At 48.4% G+C, this 20,132-nt stretch overlaps 1 protein-coding gene across 1 annotated transcript in view; it reads left to right on the plus strand.

Annotated features, from left to right (window-relative positions):
- The first annotated feature begins 3,583 nt into the window (after positions 1–3,583).
- The window catches only part of LMAN1 (lectin, mannose binding 1), a 78,862-nt gene continuing 62,313 nt past the window's right edge, over positions 3,584–20,132 (plus strand). The window contains exon 1 of the mRNA XM_068251263.1: positions 3,584–3,846. Coding sequence (XP_068107364.1) covers positions 3,645–3,846 — 202 coding nt within the window. The 5' untranslated portion in view covers positions 3,584–3,644. The remainder of the gene's footprint in view (positions 3,847–20,132) is intronic.

Here is a 20,132-nt window from a genome sequence, read left to right on the forward strand (position 1 = left end):
TTAGTATTAGGGGACACCTATGGCTACCTACACCGGGCAGGGGAAGTAAGGGAGAAGTGACAGCTCGGCCAGCCAGCACATTTGTGGTGCAGTTTGGCAGTGGTTTGTAGGTTCATGGAGGGCGGAGTCTAGGGTGCTGGAACATCTGTGCCTATAGGCTCCTGTGATATAAATCCACGCCTGACACACACACAAAAATGTCCTGTTATGCTGTTGTGCGTAATCTCCTACACAGGTGCAGTAGAAGGCGCCAATTAATATATGAGCAGCCATTTAGACCTGTAAGCATATTTAAAACCCTTCCATCCTTAATAGTACACCTAAATTGAAAATAAACGGATGACAAATTGTATCTATATTCCTACTCTGAAATTGGATTTTCTTAGAATCTCACCGTCTTATTTTGTGTTTAAAAGCTAAACACATACAGTAGAGTTCCAGTTATCCGGAACTCAACTAACCAGCAGTCTCAAATAACCAGAGTTGAAATGAAGGCCAATCTTAGGCTGTTTGTGGGCTCTACTGTGCTTAAAGATTGGGTTCCACAGCTCCCCCAAGGGTAATATACTTTAAATGACTGTATTTTAACATTTAATACAGAGATCATGGTATATATGTAGAGTGGGGTATAGTATTGCATTAGTTAGGCCTATTTTTAACACTGAGTCTCAAGCAACCAGAAAGCACACTTATCCAGCATCAGCCGATCACTGTCACTGCTGGATAAATGAGACTCTACTGTAATATTAATATTTGTATTGTCTCCGCTGAATGATGATAGTTTTAGGTGTTTTACAACCTCCATTGACCTTGACTATTGACTTTTTTTGGCCATTCCCTTCACTCAGAATTGTCTCTCTGGCAAGCAAGAGTTTTACAGACTGTAATTAGTTATCAGTGAGTCCCCCTAAAGTCCAAATGAAACTGAGTTGGAGAGAAACTGTTATTCAGAGGCATGGAAATCTAACCCTTACAGGGGAAAAAAGGAACACAACCAAGTTTTATGTAGGCCTGGGATTGTACATACTCATATTTATATCATCATGTTGCATGTCAGTTCCGTGCTGATAGTTCTGATCGCCTCAGGTAGTCCTTGAAGCTAATTTACTTTGTTTGCTCATTTCTAACTTGGCTTGTTCTGACTACTTCTGCCGCTCAACCGATTTAATGACCTTGACTTGCCATAGACACATGTTGTGTCAAAACGCGTCGTCATTATTACCCGGCACACGGAGCTTGCCTGGACTCTAGACCTACCCTCGTTGATGTCCCCCGCTGGCCACGGTCGACGTCCGAGGAGTGGAACATTGAGCATGTGAGGTACCCTTGCAAATTTATGCGATCTTGTCCGTGCATTTCTTTCGCAATTTGCAAACTGAATGAAAGGTATTGCACCATAGAGGCGCTCTCTTCTCGCTCCTTTTTCTGATACAGACACTTGTCAAATCCCTCCGCTGAGAGAGCTGCACTGGATGCTACCGTTGCTCCTTTCATTGTCTGACACTGGCATTGGAGAACTGATTCACTTTGGACATAATATCCTTTGGTCCTGGTTGTAACATGCAGCGCACATATATTTGTGTATTGTGTTGTTATATGACCTAGCCCTGCCTGCCCCGACTCCCGCAGGTTTATCGACTAGGTTTTAATTGCCACCAGCACTGAACCTTGCGTGCTCTGCAACTTGGCTTAACTTCGCAAGTGTGCACTTGCTTGTTTTATTCTGCCTCTGGTAGAGTGATCCGAGGGCAGGGCTGGATTTACCATAAGGCACTGTAGGCACATGCCTACAGGCGCCTGGTGATGGAAAGGCAGCTCACTCCCCTTCCCCAGTGTTTCCCTCCCTCCTTCCCTATGCAGAGTTCTGATGAGAGTGTAAATGAGAGGTTACTTACCCAGCTCTCTGCATCCCACTGATGAGATCTCCCTTCAGTCAGGGGCACCTCTAGCTCCTTAATACTGAGGGTACTTCTGGTTACCTTATACCAAGGGGCACCTGTATCTTCCTATGATGGACAAGGGAAGTAAGGGGAAAAGTGACAGCTGGGCCAGCTAGCAAACTTGCATTGCTTCTCCGTGGGGGAGTTGTAGGTTCATGGAGGGTGAAATCTAGATTGCCAGGGCAGGACATCTGTGCCTATAGGCTCCTGTGAGGTAAATCCGGCCTGTCCTGGGGTTGTGACCTAGTGGCCAATGGCAGCAAAGTGGCCCATTGTGGCAGACAGCTCTCTAGGCAATTGCCCAGTTTGCCCCTGTGGAAATATTGGAACTAGCCAGTCAATTCTTATCTTCCCCTATCGTGACTGACTTCTTCACCCTGAAGACTCCCTCAGTTATGACTGCCCCCTCCATTCCTTCTTCACCCCAACCTGACTAGTTTCTCCTTACCCTAACCACCTCTTTAATTTTAACTGCCCCTCTCTGTCCTTAAACCCCCTCCACTTTACCTCTTCAGGGTCAAACCCAGGATTTTCAAGGGGGGGATTCCTGATAGGTCTCCCTCAACCCGCACAATACAGTATAATATGGTAGGACATCATGGGTACACATAATGCAATTTCCTATCTGACTCATAGGATCTGACAATTATTTCCTAAATGTTCTATCTGCTCCCAATTGGCAACGGGATGGATCAGGAGCAGTTTGGATACAGATAACAATGAGGACAGCCGGCATTGCTGAGGAAGGGGAAAGTGAAGCATTCACACAGCAGGGCACAGGGCTGTGCTCATACCTGACTCTAAGTTCCCCAGAGCTGCGCCATGCTCTGTACACATGTTGCTGCTGCTACATCCAAAGTCAACTGTAGCAGGGAAAGAAAAGGGGCAGTGCTGTGAGGTGCAGGATGCCTGCAGACATTCTGGTGTCTCAACTTGTGCCTGTCCCCAGACACTGCACCAGCCATTGTCTGAGGGGGGGATTCTGGGCAGCTGTAAAGTGAATGGGAGCGTTTAGCATTGCGCGGTTACCGGTCGATTACCATCGATTGTGCAAACGCGGCGTTCCGATCCCGATTTAACGTGTCTTTCAGCTCGCCCTAGAAGCACGCATGCGGCTTCTGGGGTCGCTTAGGCGCTGCGTCTTCACAACCCCTTGCGGGAACGAAAAACGCTGATCGCGACAGGAAGCCGACAATTCACCGTACCGCCGCCCCCAAACGAGACGTCACAGGATGACACGGCTTCCCGGCCGCCGCCTGCTGTCCGTGTGAACCAGCCCTCAGTTTGTTTTCACTTCAGGTTCAGTCAATTTGAAAAACATATCATAAAGTGCTCAAAAAGTAAAAAGTTTCGAGCACCCCTCCAAGTCCAGAACTAACACTGAATGATTCGCTGCATTTAGGATTTGAAGCAAATGAAACAGTAAAAAGTCAATCAGCAGACAGCCGCCTGCACAGTCTATGCTCGTCAGGCAGAGGCGCCCCCACACCCAGGCAGGTGGGATTCACTATGACAGGTCCCATCAGCTCGCAGGTAACAAACACACAGCGACCGCTGCGGCCGGACCACACTTAGCAGGCACCAACCAGCCATTGGCAAGGCAACGCGTACCATCCCGCCCCCCGGCCTGCGCCGGACCAATGAGAGAACGCCCTGTTGGCTGAGCTGGGTCTCCCCGGTCACAGCTACGTCAGCCAGTCCAAGATGGCGATGTCCATAGCTCGGGAGTGGAGGCGCCGTGCGGCCGGGCTGGGCTCGGTGCTGCTGCTATGCTGGGCGCTGAGTGCTGCCCGGGCGGAGGAGGACAAGAGGCCGCCTCACCGCAGGTTCGAGTACAAGTACAGCTTCAAAGGGCCCTATCTGGTGCAGGCTGAGGGCTCCGTCCCCTTCTGGATTCACACTGGAAGTAAGTATGGCAGAGGGGGAATAGCTGGCTGCTTCCTGTCGCCTTCATAACACGGAAAGCATAGCTCCTCTACCTAAAGTAAGGGCAGACTTGCTCCCCATACCCAATATATACCTGCAGTATGCCACCTGAGGGCAAAGGTGCCTGAGGGCAGAGGTGCCCGCTTTACCCCTCCTGAGCACAGGAGCACCTGCTGTAGCCCACCTGAGGGAATGTATATCTGCTATACCTTACACGAGGGCATATATACCTGCTGTCACCCACCTGAGCACAGGAACACCTGCTGTACCCCTACTCAGGACATGTATGTCTGCTATACCTTACATGAGGGCATATCTACCTGCTGTACCCTGCCTGAGGGCAGGGGCGCCTGCTGTACCCCGCCTGAGGGCAGGGGCGCCTGCTGTACCCCGCCTGAGGGCAATGGCGCCTGCTGTACCCCGCCTGAGGGCAATGGCGCCTGCTGTACCCCGCCTGAGGGCAATGGCGCCTGCTGTACCCCGCCTGAGGGCAATGGCGCCTGCTGTACCCCGCCTGAGGGCAATGGCGCCTGCTGTACCCCGCCTGAGGGCAATGGCGCCTGCTGTACCCCGCCTGAGGGCAATGGCGCCTGCTGTACCCCTCCTGAGGGCAATGGCGCCTGCTGTACCCGGCCTGAGGGCAATGGCGCCAGCTGTACCCGGCCTGAGGGCAATGGCGCCTGCTGTACCCGGCCTGAGGGCAATGGCGCCTGCTGTACCCGGCCTGAGGGCAATGGCGCCTGCTGTACCCGGCCTGAGGGCAGGGGCGCCTGCTGTGACCGGCCTGAGGGCAGGGGCGCATGCTGTGACCGGCCTGAGGGCAGGGGCGCCTGCTGTGACCGGCCTGAGGGCAGGGGCGCCTGCTGTGACCGGCCTGAGGGCAGGGGCGCCTGCTGTGACCGGCCTGAGGGCAGGGGCGCCTGCTGTGACCGGCCTGAGGGCAGGGGCGCCTGCTGTGACCGGCCTGAGGGCAGGGGCGCCTGCTGTGACCGGCCTGAGGGCAGGGGCGCCTGCTGTGACCGGCCTGAGGGCAGGGGCGCCTGCTGTGACCGGCCTGAGGGCAGGGGCGCCTGCTGTGACCGGCCTGAGGGCAGGGGCGCCTGCTGTGACCGGCCTGAGGGCTGGGGCGCCTGCTGTACCCCGCCTGAGGGCAATGGCGCCTGCTGTACCCCGCCTGAGGGCAGTGCTGTACCCTGCCTGAGGGCAATGGCGCCTGCTGTACCCCGCCTGAGGGCAGTGCTGTACCCCGCCTGAGGGCAATGGCGCCTGCTGTACCCCGCCTGAGGGCAGTGCTGTACCCGGCCTGAGGGCAGGGGCGCCTGCTGTACCCGGCCTGAGGGCAGTGCTGTGCCCCGCCTGAGGGCAATGGCGCCTGCTGTGCCCCGCCTGAGGGCAGGGGCGCCTGCTGTGCCCCGCCTGAGAGCAGTGCTGTACCCCGCCTAAGGGCAGGGGCGCCTGCTGTGCGTTTGAACAATCGTTTGAACGACAGTTGGTCTTACGGATCCGCTAAGCAGATCTGGCAAACCAACAAACTGTCATCAGTCACTCGACAGCGCGTACACACGTCCAACTTATCATTGGTCGAAAAAGTTGGACCTTAAGTCTGCAGGACATAAAATGTCATGTGTTTAGATCTCCCTTAAAGCTCAACACACACCATACAATCTTGGTTGTACAGATTTACCAAATCTATGTAGTAGATGGGCCAACAAATTCAAAATACCTTGAATGATTAATTGGATAAGCTCTTACACTACATGAAAGTGGTAAGATTGAACAACCAAGATTGTATGGTGTGTGTTGAGCCTTAGCTAGTGTGGCTGGCAAGCTTTAGCAACTGAGGACAGGCCTCATTGGTAGCAGTGTAATAAAGCTCACATACAGAACAATAAAGCCTTAAAGGATACCGGAAGTGACATGATGAGATAGACATGTGCCAAGCACACAAATAACTATGCTGTGTTCCTTTTTTTCTTTCTCTGCCTGAAAGAGTTAAATATCAGGGATGTAAGTGGCTGACTCAGACAGGAAGTGACTACAGTGTGACCCTCACTGATAAGAAATTCTAGCTATAAAAACACTTCCCTAGCAGAAAATGGCCTTTGAGAGCAGGAAAGGGGTAAAAGGGGGAATTTTTTTATCAGTGAGGATCACACTGTAGTCTCTTCCTGTCTGAGTCAGGACTGAGTCAGCCACTTTCATACCTGATACTGAACTATTTCGGGCAGAGAAAGATAAAAAAGAACACAGCATAGTTATTTGTGTGCTAGGCACTGTACATACACATCTCTATCTCATCATGTCACATGTCACCTCGGGTATCCTTTAAAGGGATCCTTTAAGCAGCCCCTGATGAGTCATTGTATGACGAAACCGGTAGGGCGGAGCCAAGGCCTACACACCAAGAGGAGCATACGGAGAGGGGATGCAGGACGCTGCTATCTTCCTGATCCAGAGATGGTGATATTTATGCTGTTTACTTGTTTTCTCATGTACGGGCATTACTGGTTTTAAAGGTTGTATTAAATAATACGGTTTTACACATGATCCTTCTTGTTTGAGCCCTAGATTATGTCCAAAGCATATTAACCTTGATGACGGCAACATTGAGCATTTAGCAGTGTGGTGAACTGGATGTGATACCTGCTGTGTTTTGCTGCTGGTGAGCAGGGATAACTAGGGGGGGAGTGCTTGATATAGGTGGTGTCGGGCATCTTACCTTGATTTATACATATACACTGCTCCCAGAGTGTGACTGTCACTAAAAGGGTGCTAATCTCTTTTGTCAGAACATATTACACTATATATATCTTTTGTTCATTAAGGTGCAATATTTGATTGGCCCCTGGAATCTGGATGTAAGGATCAAGGGACTGAGCGCAACTATAGGGAATATTGAAGTATATGGACGTGGTTGTCTAAATAGTGCGCACCACCTGAGACTTGAATTATTGGATTGTGTAACAGCTTTTTGTCCGAAGGGATTGTGAAGCGCAGCCTAAGGGTACTGGTATCTATTTTATCCTTTAAAGGGAACCTGTAGTGAGAGGCATATGGAGGATGACACCTATTTTCTTTTACAATGCACATTGCCTGGCTGCCCTGCTGATCCTCTGCCTGTAATACTTTTAGCCATAGACCCTGACATGTAGATCAGATGTCTATGACCCAAGTTTGACAAGATTAGCTGCTTGCTTGTTTCAGATGTGTGATTCAGACACGAATGCAGTCCAGGCAACTGGAAATTAATATGGCAGCCTCCATATGTCTCTCTCTTAGTGTTCCCTTTAAGATACGTAGACGCCTTAAATAAAGATCGTCCGATAACGTCTGCTTCGGCCGAAGATCGTTCGCCTATCTACATGTTGGATCTTTAAAGATGCTTGAGCAGCCCTTATCGCATCTTTCTCGTCCCCCAACCGTTGGAAGCTGCTGGAATCTCCTCTCACTTCTCCCCCACAACAATAGAATGTGTTGCTAGCCTGGAGGCTAGCAATGCGTCTATACTGCATCGGGCCTCGCATCGTCGTCCACTGGATGGTTTCCTAATCCTCATCAGGCGACAGTCACGTGTGTAGCTTCAGTCACCAAATCTGAGAACTTTTATTTTAATGTTACTGCAGTGGAAAAAAAAAAAAGCAATATGATTAAAATTCTAATTAATTTCAATTCAGGTGAACCTGTCATGTGAAGAACTGCGTGTGTGAGTTGAGGGGGGTGGGGGCTACTGTCCATAAGGCACGGCCAATGAGAAGTAAATAATTCTAACTTGCATGCAAATTTTAATATAAAATGCATCCAGCCTGGGAATGGGCCAGTCAATTGATTTTCCTTAAATTCTAACTGACCTAATTCCAGGCAGCATGCAGTTTGCATGATATTGGCATGCAAGTGGATGGGGTGGTGCAATCCAGAGGGCAGAGATACCCCCTGTACCCCTCACCAGGTACTCATCTGGAAAGTTAGGGAAGGGTAGATCTGATCATACTCACCACTGGTTTAGAACACATAAAAGATTATAATTACAGCTTGGCAAGAGGCCCCTTTAAAGGGATACTGTAGGGGGGTCTGGGGAAAATGAGCTGAACTTACCTGGGGCTTCTAATGGTCCCCCGCAGACGTCCTGTGCCCACGCAGCCACTCACCAATGCTCCGGCCCCGCCTCCGGTTCACTTCTGGAATTTCTGACTTTAAAGCCAGAAAACCACTGCGCCTGCGTTGCCGTGTCCTCGATCCCGCTGATGTCATCAAGAGCGCACAGCGCAGGCCCAGTATGGTCTGTGTCTGCGCAGTACGCTCCTGGTGACATCAGCGGGAGCGAGGACACGGCAACGCAGGCGCAGTGGTTTTCTGACTTTAAAGTCAGAAATTCCAGAAGTGAACCGGAGGCGGGGCCGGAGCATTGGGGAGTGGCTGCGCCAACACAGGATGTCTGCGGGGGACCATTAGAAGCCCCGGGTAAGTTCAGCTCATTTTCCCCCGACCCCCCCCCCCCCCCCCCCCCTACAGTATCCCTTTAAAAAGCTAGCAATTGCAGCCTCCATATTTCTCCCATGACAGGTGGATTTCCAGCCTGCCAGAGAAGACATAATAGCTGCATTGTGCAGGAGATCTGCAGTAAATAGATACTGTGTAGTGGTATTTGCTACAGAGCTTGCTGTATCCTAACAGCTGTTACAGCCATGCTGACAAAGCATGATGGGAATTGTAGTTCTTTGACACTTATCGGGTTATTGAATGCCATTCTTTGCTTTGGGAAGTCCTGTAAAATGATAGCATCAGTCTGCGGGGGACAACATGCTCAGGGTCCCTCTGAACATATATGCCGCAAGCTTGTTGGATACGTTCTCATGGCTGTATTCCCCTCGGTATAAGAGTGTGGCCGTACCGTGCTTGTGCGAGTACAGATACTCCTACGCAGTAAGCTGAGGCCTCTCGTATACAGCTTCTTACTACTGTGCAGGTGCGTACCATATTCGTACATGGAGGGGAGCGAGGCCTTGAACAAGGGTCCTGGCAGGGTCGAGGAGCATCAAGAGACTCCCATCTATGTAAAGAGAACAGAAAGTGAAAGTAATGTGGCCAGCTAACTTACCTGGGGCTTCTTACAGCAAATCCACTCCTCACCCCTCCCAACCTAGTCCTGCTAGTCCCTTGTCGTCATTCCGCTCTTCTCTGTTTAGTGGCTGTACCTTCCATAAGCTGCATGCATGGCCCCTGGCTGTGCACCCCCTTGATTGCACTCCCGAGTGCGTTCTGCGCTTGTGCAGTTTGCAAAAATTGCTATTGCTCATGTGCCAAACACTCCAGTTGACAGGAGCACGATTAAGGAGGCGCGTAGCCGGCACAAATTGTACACAAATCATCCGACTCCTCAGTTTATGAAATCACCGACTCTGACTCCCGGTACCCAAAATTACTCCGACTCCTCGACTCCAACTCCGACTCCACAGCCCTGGTAGCCGGGGCAGCACATGCACACTAACCCGCGACAGAGCCCATTCAGGCCAGCTTTAGGAGAGGCACAGCGGCTGAATGATGGCGAGGGATCAGGATGACTACAGGGGCTAGAAGAAGCCCCAAGTGCGTTAAACTGTCCACGCTACTTTCACTTTACGTTCCGTTTAAAGCGGACCTGAACTCAGAACTTCCTCTCTGCTCTAAGATATAAGCAACAGCATAATAACCTTTAAAGAAAACCATTTCTTTTGTTACAGCCGATATATAGCCTGCAATAAATCTGCAGTGTCTTTCTGTGTTCATGGAAGCAAATATAGGGTTAACATCCTGTTTACAAATTAGCTGCCCTGCCATGGCAGTCAGCTGACACATTTGTGAGATCAAATAACAGTTGATTAGTTACAAATGAGGGGAATTAGACATGCTAAACTCTGTAAATACATACAGGGGGCATGTCTCTCTGTTTTCTGCTGTCCTGTGCAAGTGTTCAGGTCTACTTTATGTAAGTAGCTTTTATTCCATTTGGATGTTACAGGTTTGCTTTGAACTGGTTACTGCTGTAAATCCCCAGGAAGCCTGCAGCAGTTGTAGGCTGTGATTATGTAAATGCAGCGTTTAGCAGTGCCGCCGGGTAATGATATGCTCTGGGGCTGGCTGCACATTGCTGAGTGACACGTGGGTGTTTTAGTTCCCCTGATATCTGATAAACCTCTAGTGCTGATGTGTCCCTATTTGCAGCACAGCTGTTACACTCTCCTAACATTTGCAGGCTGAGGGCTGGTGGACTCTGACTTGCACAACAAGCAGAGTGTCACAGGTGATAGGAGCTGCTGCTTTACATGGTGCAGTGTTGTGGCCTGCACTGCTGATTACAGCGTCTGCCTTATACCTCACACATGTTTATTGTTGTAGGCAGGACATTGTTGTGCACTTTGCCAGAGCTGACTCGGCTAGCTTTCAGCAGCTGCAGGCGGTTTTGTGAATGATAGATACTGACTGGCTGCACTGCATTATTACCCACTGCGCTTTGCTACTTTAAAGAGGAGCTGTCAGACATACTATCTCAGGAAAAAAACACATACCATATATATAAGTAGATTAATACTTGCTCTACTTACATAACATTTGTATTGCACTGTCCATGTTTTGGTTTTAGTGATTTTTCAACAGTAAAAAAAGAGAAAATCCTTAGCATTTCCCATTAACTGTGGCTATCTTGAAGCCAATCCTGATGTAATTTCCTCCCTTAAAGGTAACCTTAACTGGTGGGAAAAAAATAATTCACTTACCTGGGGGCTTTCCCGAGCCTCCTGCAGCCGTCCTGTGCCCGCGCCGGTCCTTCGGTGCCCTCCGGTCTCCCTCCGCGGCTAAGTTTCGTCTTTGGATGACTGCCAGTCGTCCTCGGGCAAAGCGTCCTCTTCTTCTTCTGCATTCCCCGTCGTAAAGAGCCATAAAGCGCGTCCGCGTGACGCGTTCTGCGTCATGCGGACGCGCTTTACGACGGGGAATGCGGAAGAAGAGGACGCATTGCCCGCAGTCGTCCGAAAACGAAACTTAGCCGCGGAGGGAGACCGGAGGGCACCGAAGGACTGCCGCGGGCACAGGACGGCTGCAGGAGGCTCGGGAAAGCCCCCAGGTAAGTGAATTTTTTTTCCCCCACCAGTTAACCTTTTCGGGACCATGTGAATGAGATCCTACGCCGCACTTGTGGCTGTTCTAGCCTGATGCGGCGTAGGATCTACGCCGGCCCGCAATTTCCGCTCCCGACGCGATCGTGCGCACCCGGAGGGGGAGATTAAGCTGTCATATGACAGCCGACATCTCCCCCTAGTGATCAGCAGCCATCGCGTATGGCTGCTGATCACACGATCACTACGATCGCCGTCGGATCGTAGTGATCTGTTTGACAGCTGCGGCGGCAGGGGGGGAAAGAAGAGGATCCACTCACCTCCCTGCCGTTCCAGCGACGATCGGCGCCCCCCTCCGCTCTGGCCGGCATCTCCGCTTCATCTGACGTCAGCGCCGGGTCCCGGCTTGATGACGTCATCAAGCCGCGACCCGGAACTGCTCGTCAGACAGAACGGAGATGCCGGCCGGAGAAGAGGGTCCCGTGCGGCTCATCGCTGGAGCCTGGAAGGTAAGTGAAGGCTGCTGGCAGAAGGGGGGCCCAGGCCACCATGGTGGACACCACTCTAGCCAGCCACACACGGGATCCGGCCGCCTGATCCCCCCCCAAATGCGCGCACCCCCTTCCCGCGCAAAATGCCTGGTCCTTAAGGGGGGGTAGGTGGCCGGTCCCGAAAAGGTTAAGGTTCCCTTTAATCTACTCTGCCTGATTTGCCCACCCTTCACTATAGAAAGTGCATTCTCAGCATGAGAAATATTGGCCAATCAGAGAGGAACAGAGGAGTGGGAGGGGAAAACGGGAGGGAAAGAGGCTTCAGCCAATCATTAGTTAGTCTGAGGCGAAGTACAGAAGCAAGAAAGGACAACCCAGCATGCCCTGCAACTTCCTTTGTGTGTACCAAATTTTGTGTGTACCAAATAAGTCCGGTAAACTGGGGAATGATCGTTTATCAACAAGAAAAGTAATAGAGATTTTAACTTTTGGATGCCTGGTTAGCATCCTTATTACTTGTTTACCAGATAGAAATAAAGAATTGATTTTTGATTTTATGCCCAACAGTTACTCTCTAAAGCAGTAGAATTAGCCATACTATGCCAGGGGAAAAAAACACATACGTAGATAAATACTTGATTTACTTACATAACACATCTATTGTACCGTCCACGTTTTGATTTCAGTTAATTGTATATAGTATGCTGTTCCTGGTGGGAACCATGTCTTTTGCCCACAGTTTGAGGCTAAATACTGATGTCATTTCTGCCCTTAACCTTTTTTTTTTTCCTTTTTTTCTCCAATCGCTGAGTCACCTCAGCCTTGCTGAGCAGAGGGTCATGTTTCAGCTAGCCAGCCCCACAGGGAAATGGAAGAGGAGGAATATATTATAGATAAAAAAAAAAAAAACCCTAGCATAGCATGCAATTGCATTGCAATGGCTATTAAAGGGCCAGTGCACCTAAAGTATGTGATAACTACAAACCATAACAGCAGACAAAGTTTTGAATGCAGGATTAGCATCTTTGTCACTTAATACACTCAGACCAGTTGCTGTTGAAATTTGTTTTCCATGGTGACAATACCGCTTTAAGAGATGAGGGCCCTTAAAGGAAACCTGAAGTGAGAGGGATGTGGGTGTCTGTCCTGCTGACCCTCTACCTCTAGTACTTTTAGTCCTCATTCACACTATACGCGCTGCCATGCGCATTTCGGCAGCGTGTTTGCTGTGCCACACGCAAGATTGTCAGAAGTGCCAAGACAGCACTTCTGATGTCCAGACTATGCGCGCTAAGCAGCAGAGCGATGCACTATTGCACTGCTGCACACATTTTTGGCAAAGCGCAGAGCTGATCCCATTCACTCTAATGAATGGGATCAGCAACGCATGGCATAGCAGATCACATGCGTTGCGCTCCAAACGCACAGCCACCTGCATTCCCTAATGTGAACGAAGCGTTAGCCACTGCAGCGTTCTCCCCAGGCTCTTTTAGCTGGGTGCTCCACCCGGCTGGTTATGGTGACCACTCGGCTGTCACTGGCTCACTTCCTCCTATGCTGTAAGCAGAGTGGTGCAGAGAAGTGAGGTGAGCCGATCTTATCTCAAACCACCCGGCTACTTTTTCATGCCACTGGGCTGGAGAACATTTCTAGGGAGAACACTGCATTGTGAACAAGATCAGGTGCTCTGGCTGAAGTCTGACTGGATTAGACGCACGCTTGTTTCAAGTGTGTGATTCAGACATTACTGCAGGCAAAGAGATCAGCAGCACTTCCAGGCAACTGGTATTGTTTAAGGCTACTTTCACACTAAGACGTTGCGTTAGATGCTACGTTAAGGTCGCATAACGTGCACCTAACGCAACGCATAGTGTGGTAGAAGCTGGACGTCAGATCGAGCCGCGTTAAGCGGCTCTTAATACGTCCTGTGATGCGCACTCTTGGACGCATGCGGCATCACGTGGTCCCGCCGGCCAATTCCTGCACAGAGCGGCGCTCCAGGAAGTAAACACTGCACGTCACACCGAGCAGTGAATATTAATTAGCCATGTACCTGGCCGAGGAGGAGGAGAGGGAGACCTCCTCCTCTAATACTACTGAGCATGTGCAAACAGTCTAACGCGGCTTAGCCGCGTAGAACGCACAGCATGCAGCACTTTGAAATAACGTGAAGTGTTACAGTGTAATGCAACGTGGGCACTGTGAACAGCCCATTGATTTTTCATTGCTATGCGGTGGGCTGCGTTACAGGCTGCACTAACGTGCGCCTGTAACGTCTTACTGTGAAAGCAGCCTAAAAGGAAATACAGGTAGTCCCTGGTGAACGAACGAGATGGGGAATGTAGGCTCGTTCTTAACCTGAATCCGTCTTTAAGTCGGAACGCTGTGCCTTCTCTGTCCCCTGTGCTTCCAGTGTCCCCCTCTGTGTCATCTCTGCCCCCCTCTGTGTCTCCTTGTGCCTCTCGTGCCCCCTAAAGCAGAGTATGCGCAGCAGAAGCCACTACAAGTCTCACCTCATACATGGTGGCTCCGGGCCAATCAGTCGTCCTCTCCCTTCACCATTCCTCCCAGCGGCTTAACTAGTAGCGTCGCGTAATGACGCAATCAGAAGGAGCGGCGGGTGCTCTCTTTGATTGCGTCATTATGCGACGCTAGGGAAGCCGCTGGGAGGAATATTGAGGGGAGAGAGAGGACGTCTCTGATTAGCCCGGAGCCGCCATGAAAAAGGTGAAACTTGTTGCGGCTTCTGCTGCACATACTCTGCTTTTGGAAAGGGGGCACAAGAGGTAGTCCCCGGGCTGCGAGACTTCATCGCGGCTAGTCGGCAGGCATTTATATCGGCGAGTCATTCGTAAGTCGGGCATTCGTAACCTGGGGACTACCTGTAAATATAGCTGCCTCTGTATCCCTCTCACTTCTTCATGCAATAGTTTTGTTTTCTGAAATAGGTACTTTGAATTTTAATAAAAAAAAAAGTCTAGTCAGTCTGAAGCACTCCCACTTTAGTCACATGGTCACAAAGGGGGAAAGTGATTGCTCTATCAACTGAAGCCACGCCTCCCTGCAAGGGTCATAACTACAAAGTTACGAGTGATGCCCCCCCACCTCCCTTCAGTGTCTTCACTTCCCTTCTTTTGGTGACACTCACAGCCCATCGTGTAACAGTCATAACACAAGTGAGGCCACCATGCTCTCCATCCACACCCCATAACAGGAGTAGCCACAACACCTGATCTGGAGTAGAAGGTACAGCTTCAGAATGTCTCTGCAGAAAAGGATGGGGGGGGTGATTAGAGACCTGGAGGAGCAGAGCACTGAGGAGCAGAGGGGGGTCAATGAGACGCCAATACATTTGTCTTGTGTGAAAATGTAAAGCAAATTAGTATTACATGCGTCTTGGAACAGGGCAAATAAAACGCACGTCTTCCAGAATTCGCACTATATACAGTACAATTTGTATGCTGGAATAAGCCTTCATTTCCACTCGTGCATTGCTGATCAAGTTTTCAACAACCCACAGTGTGCAGAGTTCTCCCCAAATTTTTTTTCCAGCCGGGTGGCATGAAATAGTAGCCAGGTGGCATAAAAAAGTTGTGGTGCAATATGAGAAAATGCTGGGCTGGTGCTTCTGTGCGCAACTCTCCTTATAGCATCAGAGGAGGTGAGCCGATGACAGCCGGGTGCTCATCAAAACTAGCCGGGTGGAACACCCAGCTAAAAGAGCCTGGGGAGAACACTGGTGTGTGCGACACGCAGGGACATCAGGAGTGCATAGACTGCACTGGCTGAGGTCCCCATCCATGCGTTATGTAACTCAAGGGATTTATGGCCCGGCATCCTTTTAACTTTTCCCTCCAGAGGCTTCCCACGTCCTCCCTCCAGCCATCGGCCCAGCACTGGGACCCTAAACAGTTTGCAGCCACGCTCCTGTATGCGAACGAGCAGCGCCGCACTGCGCACAGGATAGCTTGCGCATGCACGGTAAGAAGGTGCCCTGCACAGACTTAGCGGAAAAATCCGATGGGGGGTGCGGTTTGGGGAGTTGTCCCAGTGTCCCCCCGTGCTGGAACAGTGAAGAGGAGGAAGGCCCTCCTGTATTTTTTTTTTTCTACAGGTACACTTTAACCACTTAAGCCCTGAGTGTATTTTTACCTTATGGACCAGAGCAATTTTCACATTTCAGCGCTCCTCCCAATCATTTGCCAATAACATTACCACTACTTATCACAACAAAATGATCTGTATCTTGTTTTTTTCTGCCACTAATTAGGCTTTCTTTGGGTGGTACCTTTTTGCTAAGAATTGTTTTTTTCTAATGCATTTTAATGGGAATATTAAGAAATTTTTTTTAAAAAATCATTATTTCTCAGTTTTCAGCCATTACAGTTTTAAAATAATACATGCCTCCATAATTAAAACCCACGTATTGTATTTGCCCTTTTGTCCTGGTTATTACACCATTTAAATTATCTTGCTATCACAATGTATGGCGCCAATATTTTATTTGGAAATAAAGGTGCAGGTTTTCATTTTTGCGTCTGCCACTATTTACAAGCCCATAATTTAAAAAAATAACAGTAATATACCCTCCTGACATACATGTAAAAAAAAGTTCAGTCCCCAAGGTAAGTATTTATGTCATTTTGTTTTTTTTTTACTTTATGTTATAATTTTTTCTAAATGCAAAAGTTTTATTTGGGCATTTATAGGAGAGAGTGGGAGGTAAGGGGTTAATTTTAAATTATGTGCAGGTCTCTTTATTAAAGTAAATGATTGTAGGTGTAATTTTACTTTTTGGCCACAAGATGTCCTCAGTTATTAGCTTCCTGCGCATGCTTTTAGTACACAAACAGGAACTAATGCGTGTAAGTGTAAGTTACAGTGTTTACAAATGACCGCAGGCATCTAATTGATGTGCGATCATGGACACGGGGAACTAGAAAAATGAATGGGAACTGCATTCCCATTCATTGATCTCCGGTCTAACATGTAGCAGTTAGAACTAGTGCGTGAGCACGTGAGAGCGTGCACAGCGGCGATTGTAGCAGAGTTACGAATATCTACTCCCCTGAGGCTTAGATGAAGTTTTTTAGGGGAGTAGATATACTGTACTGTAAACATTAAGTGGTTAAATATAAGATTGTGGGATGGTTCCTGGTGGTTATACTGCCAACCGCCAAGAGAGCCTATGGAAAAAAAACAGTTCCTGTTCGGTACTCCAGATCTGCTCGGCAGGTGCTGGTCTGTCAATCTCCTTAGGTATTTGGACACGTGGTGTGGTGGTAAAACTTGTAGGAGGCGCCCAGGATATAACTTGAACTTTAAAGAGAATCTGTATTGTTAAAATCGCACAAAAGTAAACGTACCAGTGCGTTAAGGGACATCTCCTATTACCCTCTGTCACAATTTCGCCGCTCCCCGCCGCATTAAAAGTGGTTAAAAACAGTTTTAAAAAGTTTGTTTATAAACAAACAAAATGGCCACCAAAACAGGAAGAAGGTTGATGTACAGCATGTCCACACATAGAAAATACATCCATACACAAGCAGGCTGTATACAGCATTCCTTTTGAATCTCAAGAGATCATTTGTGTGTTTCTTTCCCCCCTGAGGGGGGAGTGCATAGCAGAACCACAACACTGAAGAACTTGGCAGCCTTCCAGACACAGGCTGACAAGTCTGACAAGGGAAAGATACATTGATTTATTACAGAGACTGTGATAGTACAAAGTGCTGCAGTAAGCCAGAACACATTAGAATAGCTTTTGGAACTTGTAGGATGATAAAAAACAGGATGCAATTTTTGTTACGGAGTCTCTTTAAGGCTAATTTCACACCAGGACGTTGCGTTAGAGGGGGCGTTAAGGTCGCATAACGTCCCCCTAACGGAACGCCTGGTGGTGCTGGATCTGGACGTCAGAGTGAGCCACGTTGTGCAGCTCACTCTGGCGTCAGTGATGCCGTGATGCGCACTCTTGTGCGCATGCGGCATCACGTGGTCCCGCCGGCCAATCGCCGCACAGAGCGGCTGCTCTAGGAAGTAAACACTGCACGTCATAACGTGCAGTGAATATTAATTAGCCATGTGTCTGGCCGCTCTCCGCTCCTCCCCCACATTACTGAGCATGTGCAAGCAGTCTAACGCGGCTTAGCCGCGTCCAAAGTACTGCATGCAGTACGTTGTCTTGTGACGCAGCGTTACAATGTAACGCAACGTCCGCACTGTGAACAGCCCCATTGATTTTTCATTACTGTGCGGTGGGCTGCGTTACAGGCTGCTCTAACGTGCGCCTGTAACGTCCCACTGTGAAACCAGCCTAAATCATAGAGTATAGAAGTAAATCGGTCTTGCCTTCATCAGTGAACAAACCATATGGGGTGAAATGAATTTAATGATGCACAAAAAATAGATTTACTTCTATACTCTATGATTTAAAGTTCAAGTTATATCCTGGGCACCACCTACAGGTCCCTTTTTTTTTTTTTTTTTTTTTTTTTTTTTTTTTAATAAGGTATTTAACCTACTTTATACGTTTGTGTTTTGTTAAATAGAATTCCTGGAAATAACCCTTAGAACATTGCTAGGGCCATGCCTTTGATATATGCTTTGGCAGCTTGGTTTATTTGGCTTTAGTTACACGTTTATGGTTTGATTGATCTGTCTGCAGTATATTTACTACTGTAGTTTACTGCGGTTTTGTACGGCCAGCATTACAGCATTATTCTTCGCAGTGCTTTATGATGTACAACATGTAGCACACTGTGCCAAGATCTCGTCTAGAGTTTCAGCCAGTCCAGTTTGTTTTACATTTTGTTTACAAATTAAGGTATCACAGGTGCAATGAATTAACATGTATTTTATTTGTTGAGCATGATTTATGTACACAATTAGTGCGCCAGCAAAGTGACTTGCAGGTTTCTATAAGCTTACTATAAGCTTTGTTTCCAAGTTTTCTCTGGGAATTTATGTATACATGAGCTTTTTCTCACTAGCATCAAATTAATTCCAAAACAAGTACAGAGGAACTCCAGTGAAAATAATGTAATAAAAAAGTGCTTCATTTTTACAATAATTATGTATAAATGATTTAGTCAATGTTTGCCCGTTGTAAAATCTTTCCTCTCCCTGATTTACATTCTGACATTTATCACATGGTGACATTTTGTATTGCTGGCAGGTGATGTCAGTGGAAGGAGATGCTGCTTGCTTTTTTTTTTTTTTTTTTTCAGTTGTAGCGAGCTGTAAACAGCTGTTATTTCCCACAATGCAATGAGGTTCACAGACAGGAAACTGTCAGGATCATGGTCCTCACCGTTACTTGTGAGAGGGGTTTCACCACAATATCAGCCATACAGACCCCCCTGATGATCGGTTTGTGAAAAGAAAAAGATTTGTCGGGAAAGAGGGTATCAGCTACTGATTGGGATGAAGTTCAATTCTTGGTCACGGTTTCTCTTTAAAGGGGAACTGAAATAAGGGGTATACGGAGGCTGCCATATTTATTTCCTTTTATTCAATACCAGTTGCCTGGCAGCCCTGCTGGTCTATTTCTCTGCAGTAGTATCTGAATAACACCAGAAACAAGCATGCAGCTAGTCTTGTCAGATCTGAAACACATGATCTGCTGCATGCTTGTTCAGGGGCTATGGCTAATAGTATTAGAGGCAGAGGATCAGCAGAGCTGCCAGGCAACTGGTATTGCTTAAATGGAAATAAACATGGCAGTCTCCATATACCTCTCTCTTCACTTCCCCTTTAATGGTATTTTTACTGTATGATAAGTGAAAAGGCAATACCTTTTGCCACTACACAGGGAAGGGCTTCTTAGCCAATTAAAGGCCCCTACTATGCACATGCTTACCCAAAACCGGTCCAGCAGGACATGAAAACCAACTATACTATCTGTTTAAAGGACACCTGAAGGGAAAGGCTGTCATATTCATTTCCTTTTAGGCTAGGTTCACAGCGGTCATTTGCATAACCCACACGTTATAATGCATTTTAATGACTGTGAACTGCAATGGAGACTGGACATAGATGGACTTTAATACAAAGCCTGCATGGCTATTATCTGACAATTTCCAATACATTTCAGCAGGAAATCTATTGGAAATCATTCTTGCATTATAAATTCTGTGCACAAAACCTGCCCTTCCTACATCTCTGAGCTTGTTGACAGGTATACAACAGGTCGTCCCCGCCAGTCCTCCAACAACCTTCGCCTAACTGCCCTGCGAATTTACCACTTCCAAGCGCGCCTGCAGGATTTCTCAAGAGCCTCCCCCTCCCTCTGGAACTCCCTTCCACCACCCATCTTGCTCCTTACTTCAAAGCAAGCCCTCAAAACCTACCTCTTTAAGATGGCCTACTCAACCTCTACCACACAGTAACTCTACTGAATACTTACCTTATATACTTGTGTTTAAAGAGAAAACGTGACCAAGAATTAAGAACTGAACTTCATACCAGTCAGTAGCTGATGCCCCCTTTTACATGAGAAAACTATTCCTTTTCACAAACTGATCATCAGGGGGCTCTGTATGGCTGATATTGTGGTGAAACCCCTCTGAGGACCATGGTCCTGGCAGTTTTCTGTCTGTGAACCTTGTTGCATTGTGGGAAATAGCTGTTTACAGCTGTTTCCCAACAGCCAAAAAAAAGCAAGCAGCAGCTACATCACCTGCAAG

This window comes from Hyperolius riggenbachi, chromosome 1 (genome assembly GCF_040937935.1).
Source record: "Hyperolius riggenbachi isolate aHypRig1 chromosome 1, aHypRig1.pri, whole genome shotgun sequence".
NCBI classification, from domain to species: domain Eukaryota; kingdom Metazoa; phylum Chordata; class Amphibia; order Anura; family Hyperoliidae; genus Hyperolius; species Hyperolius riggenbachi.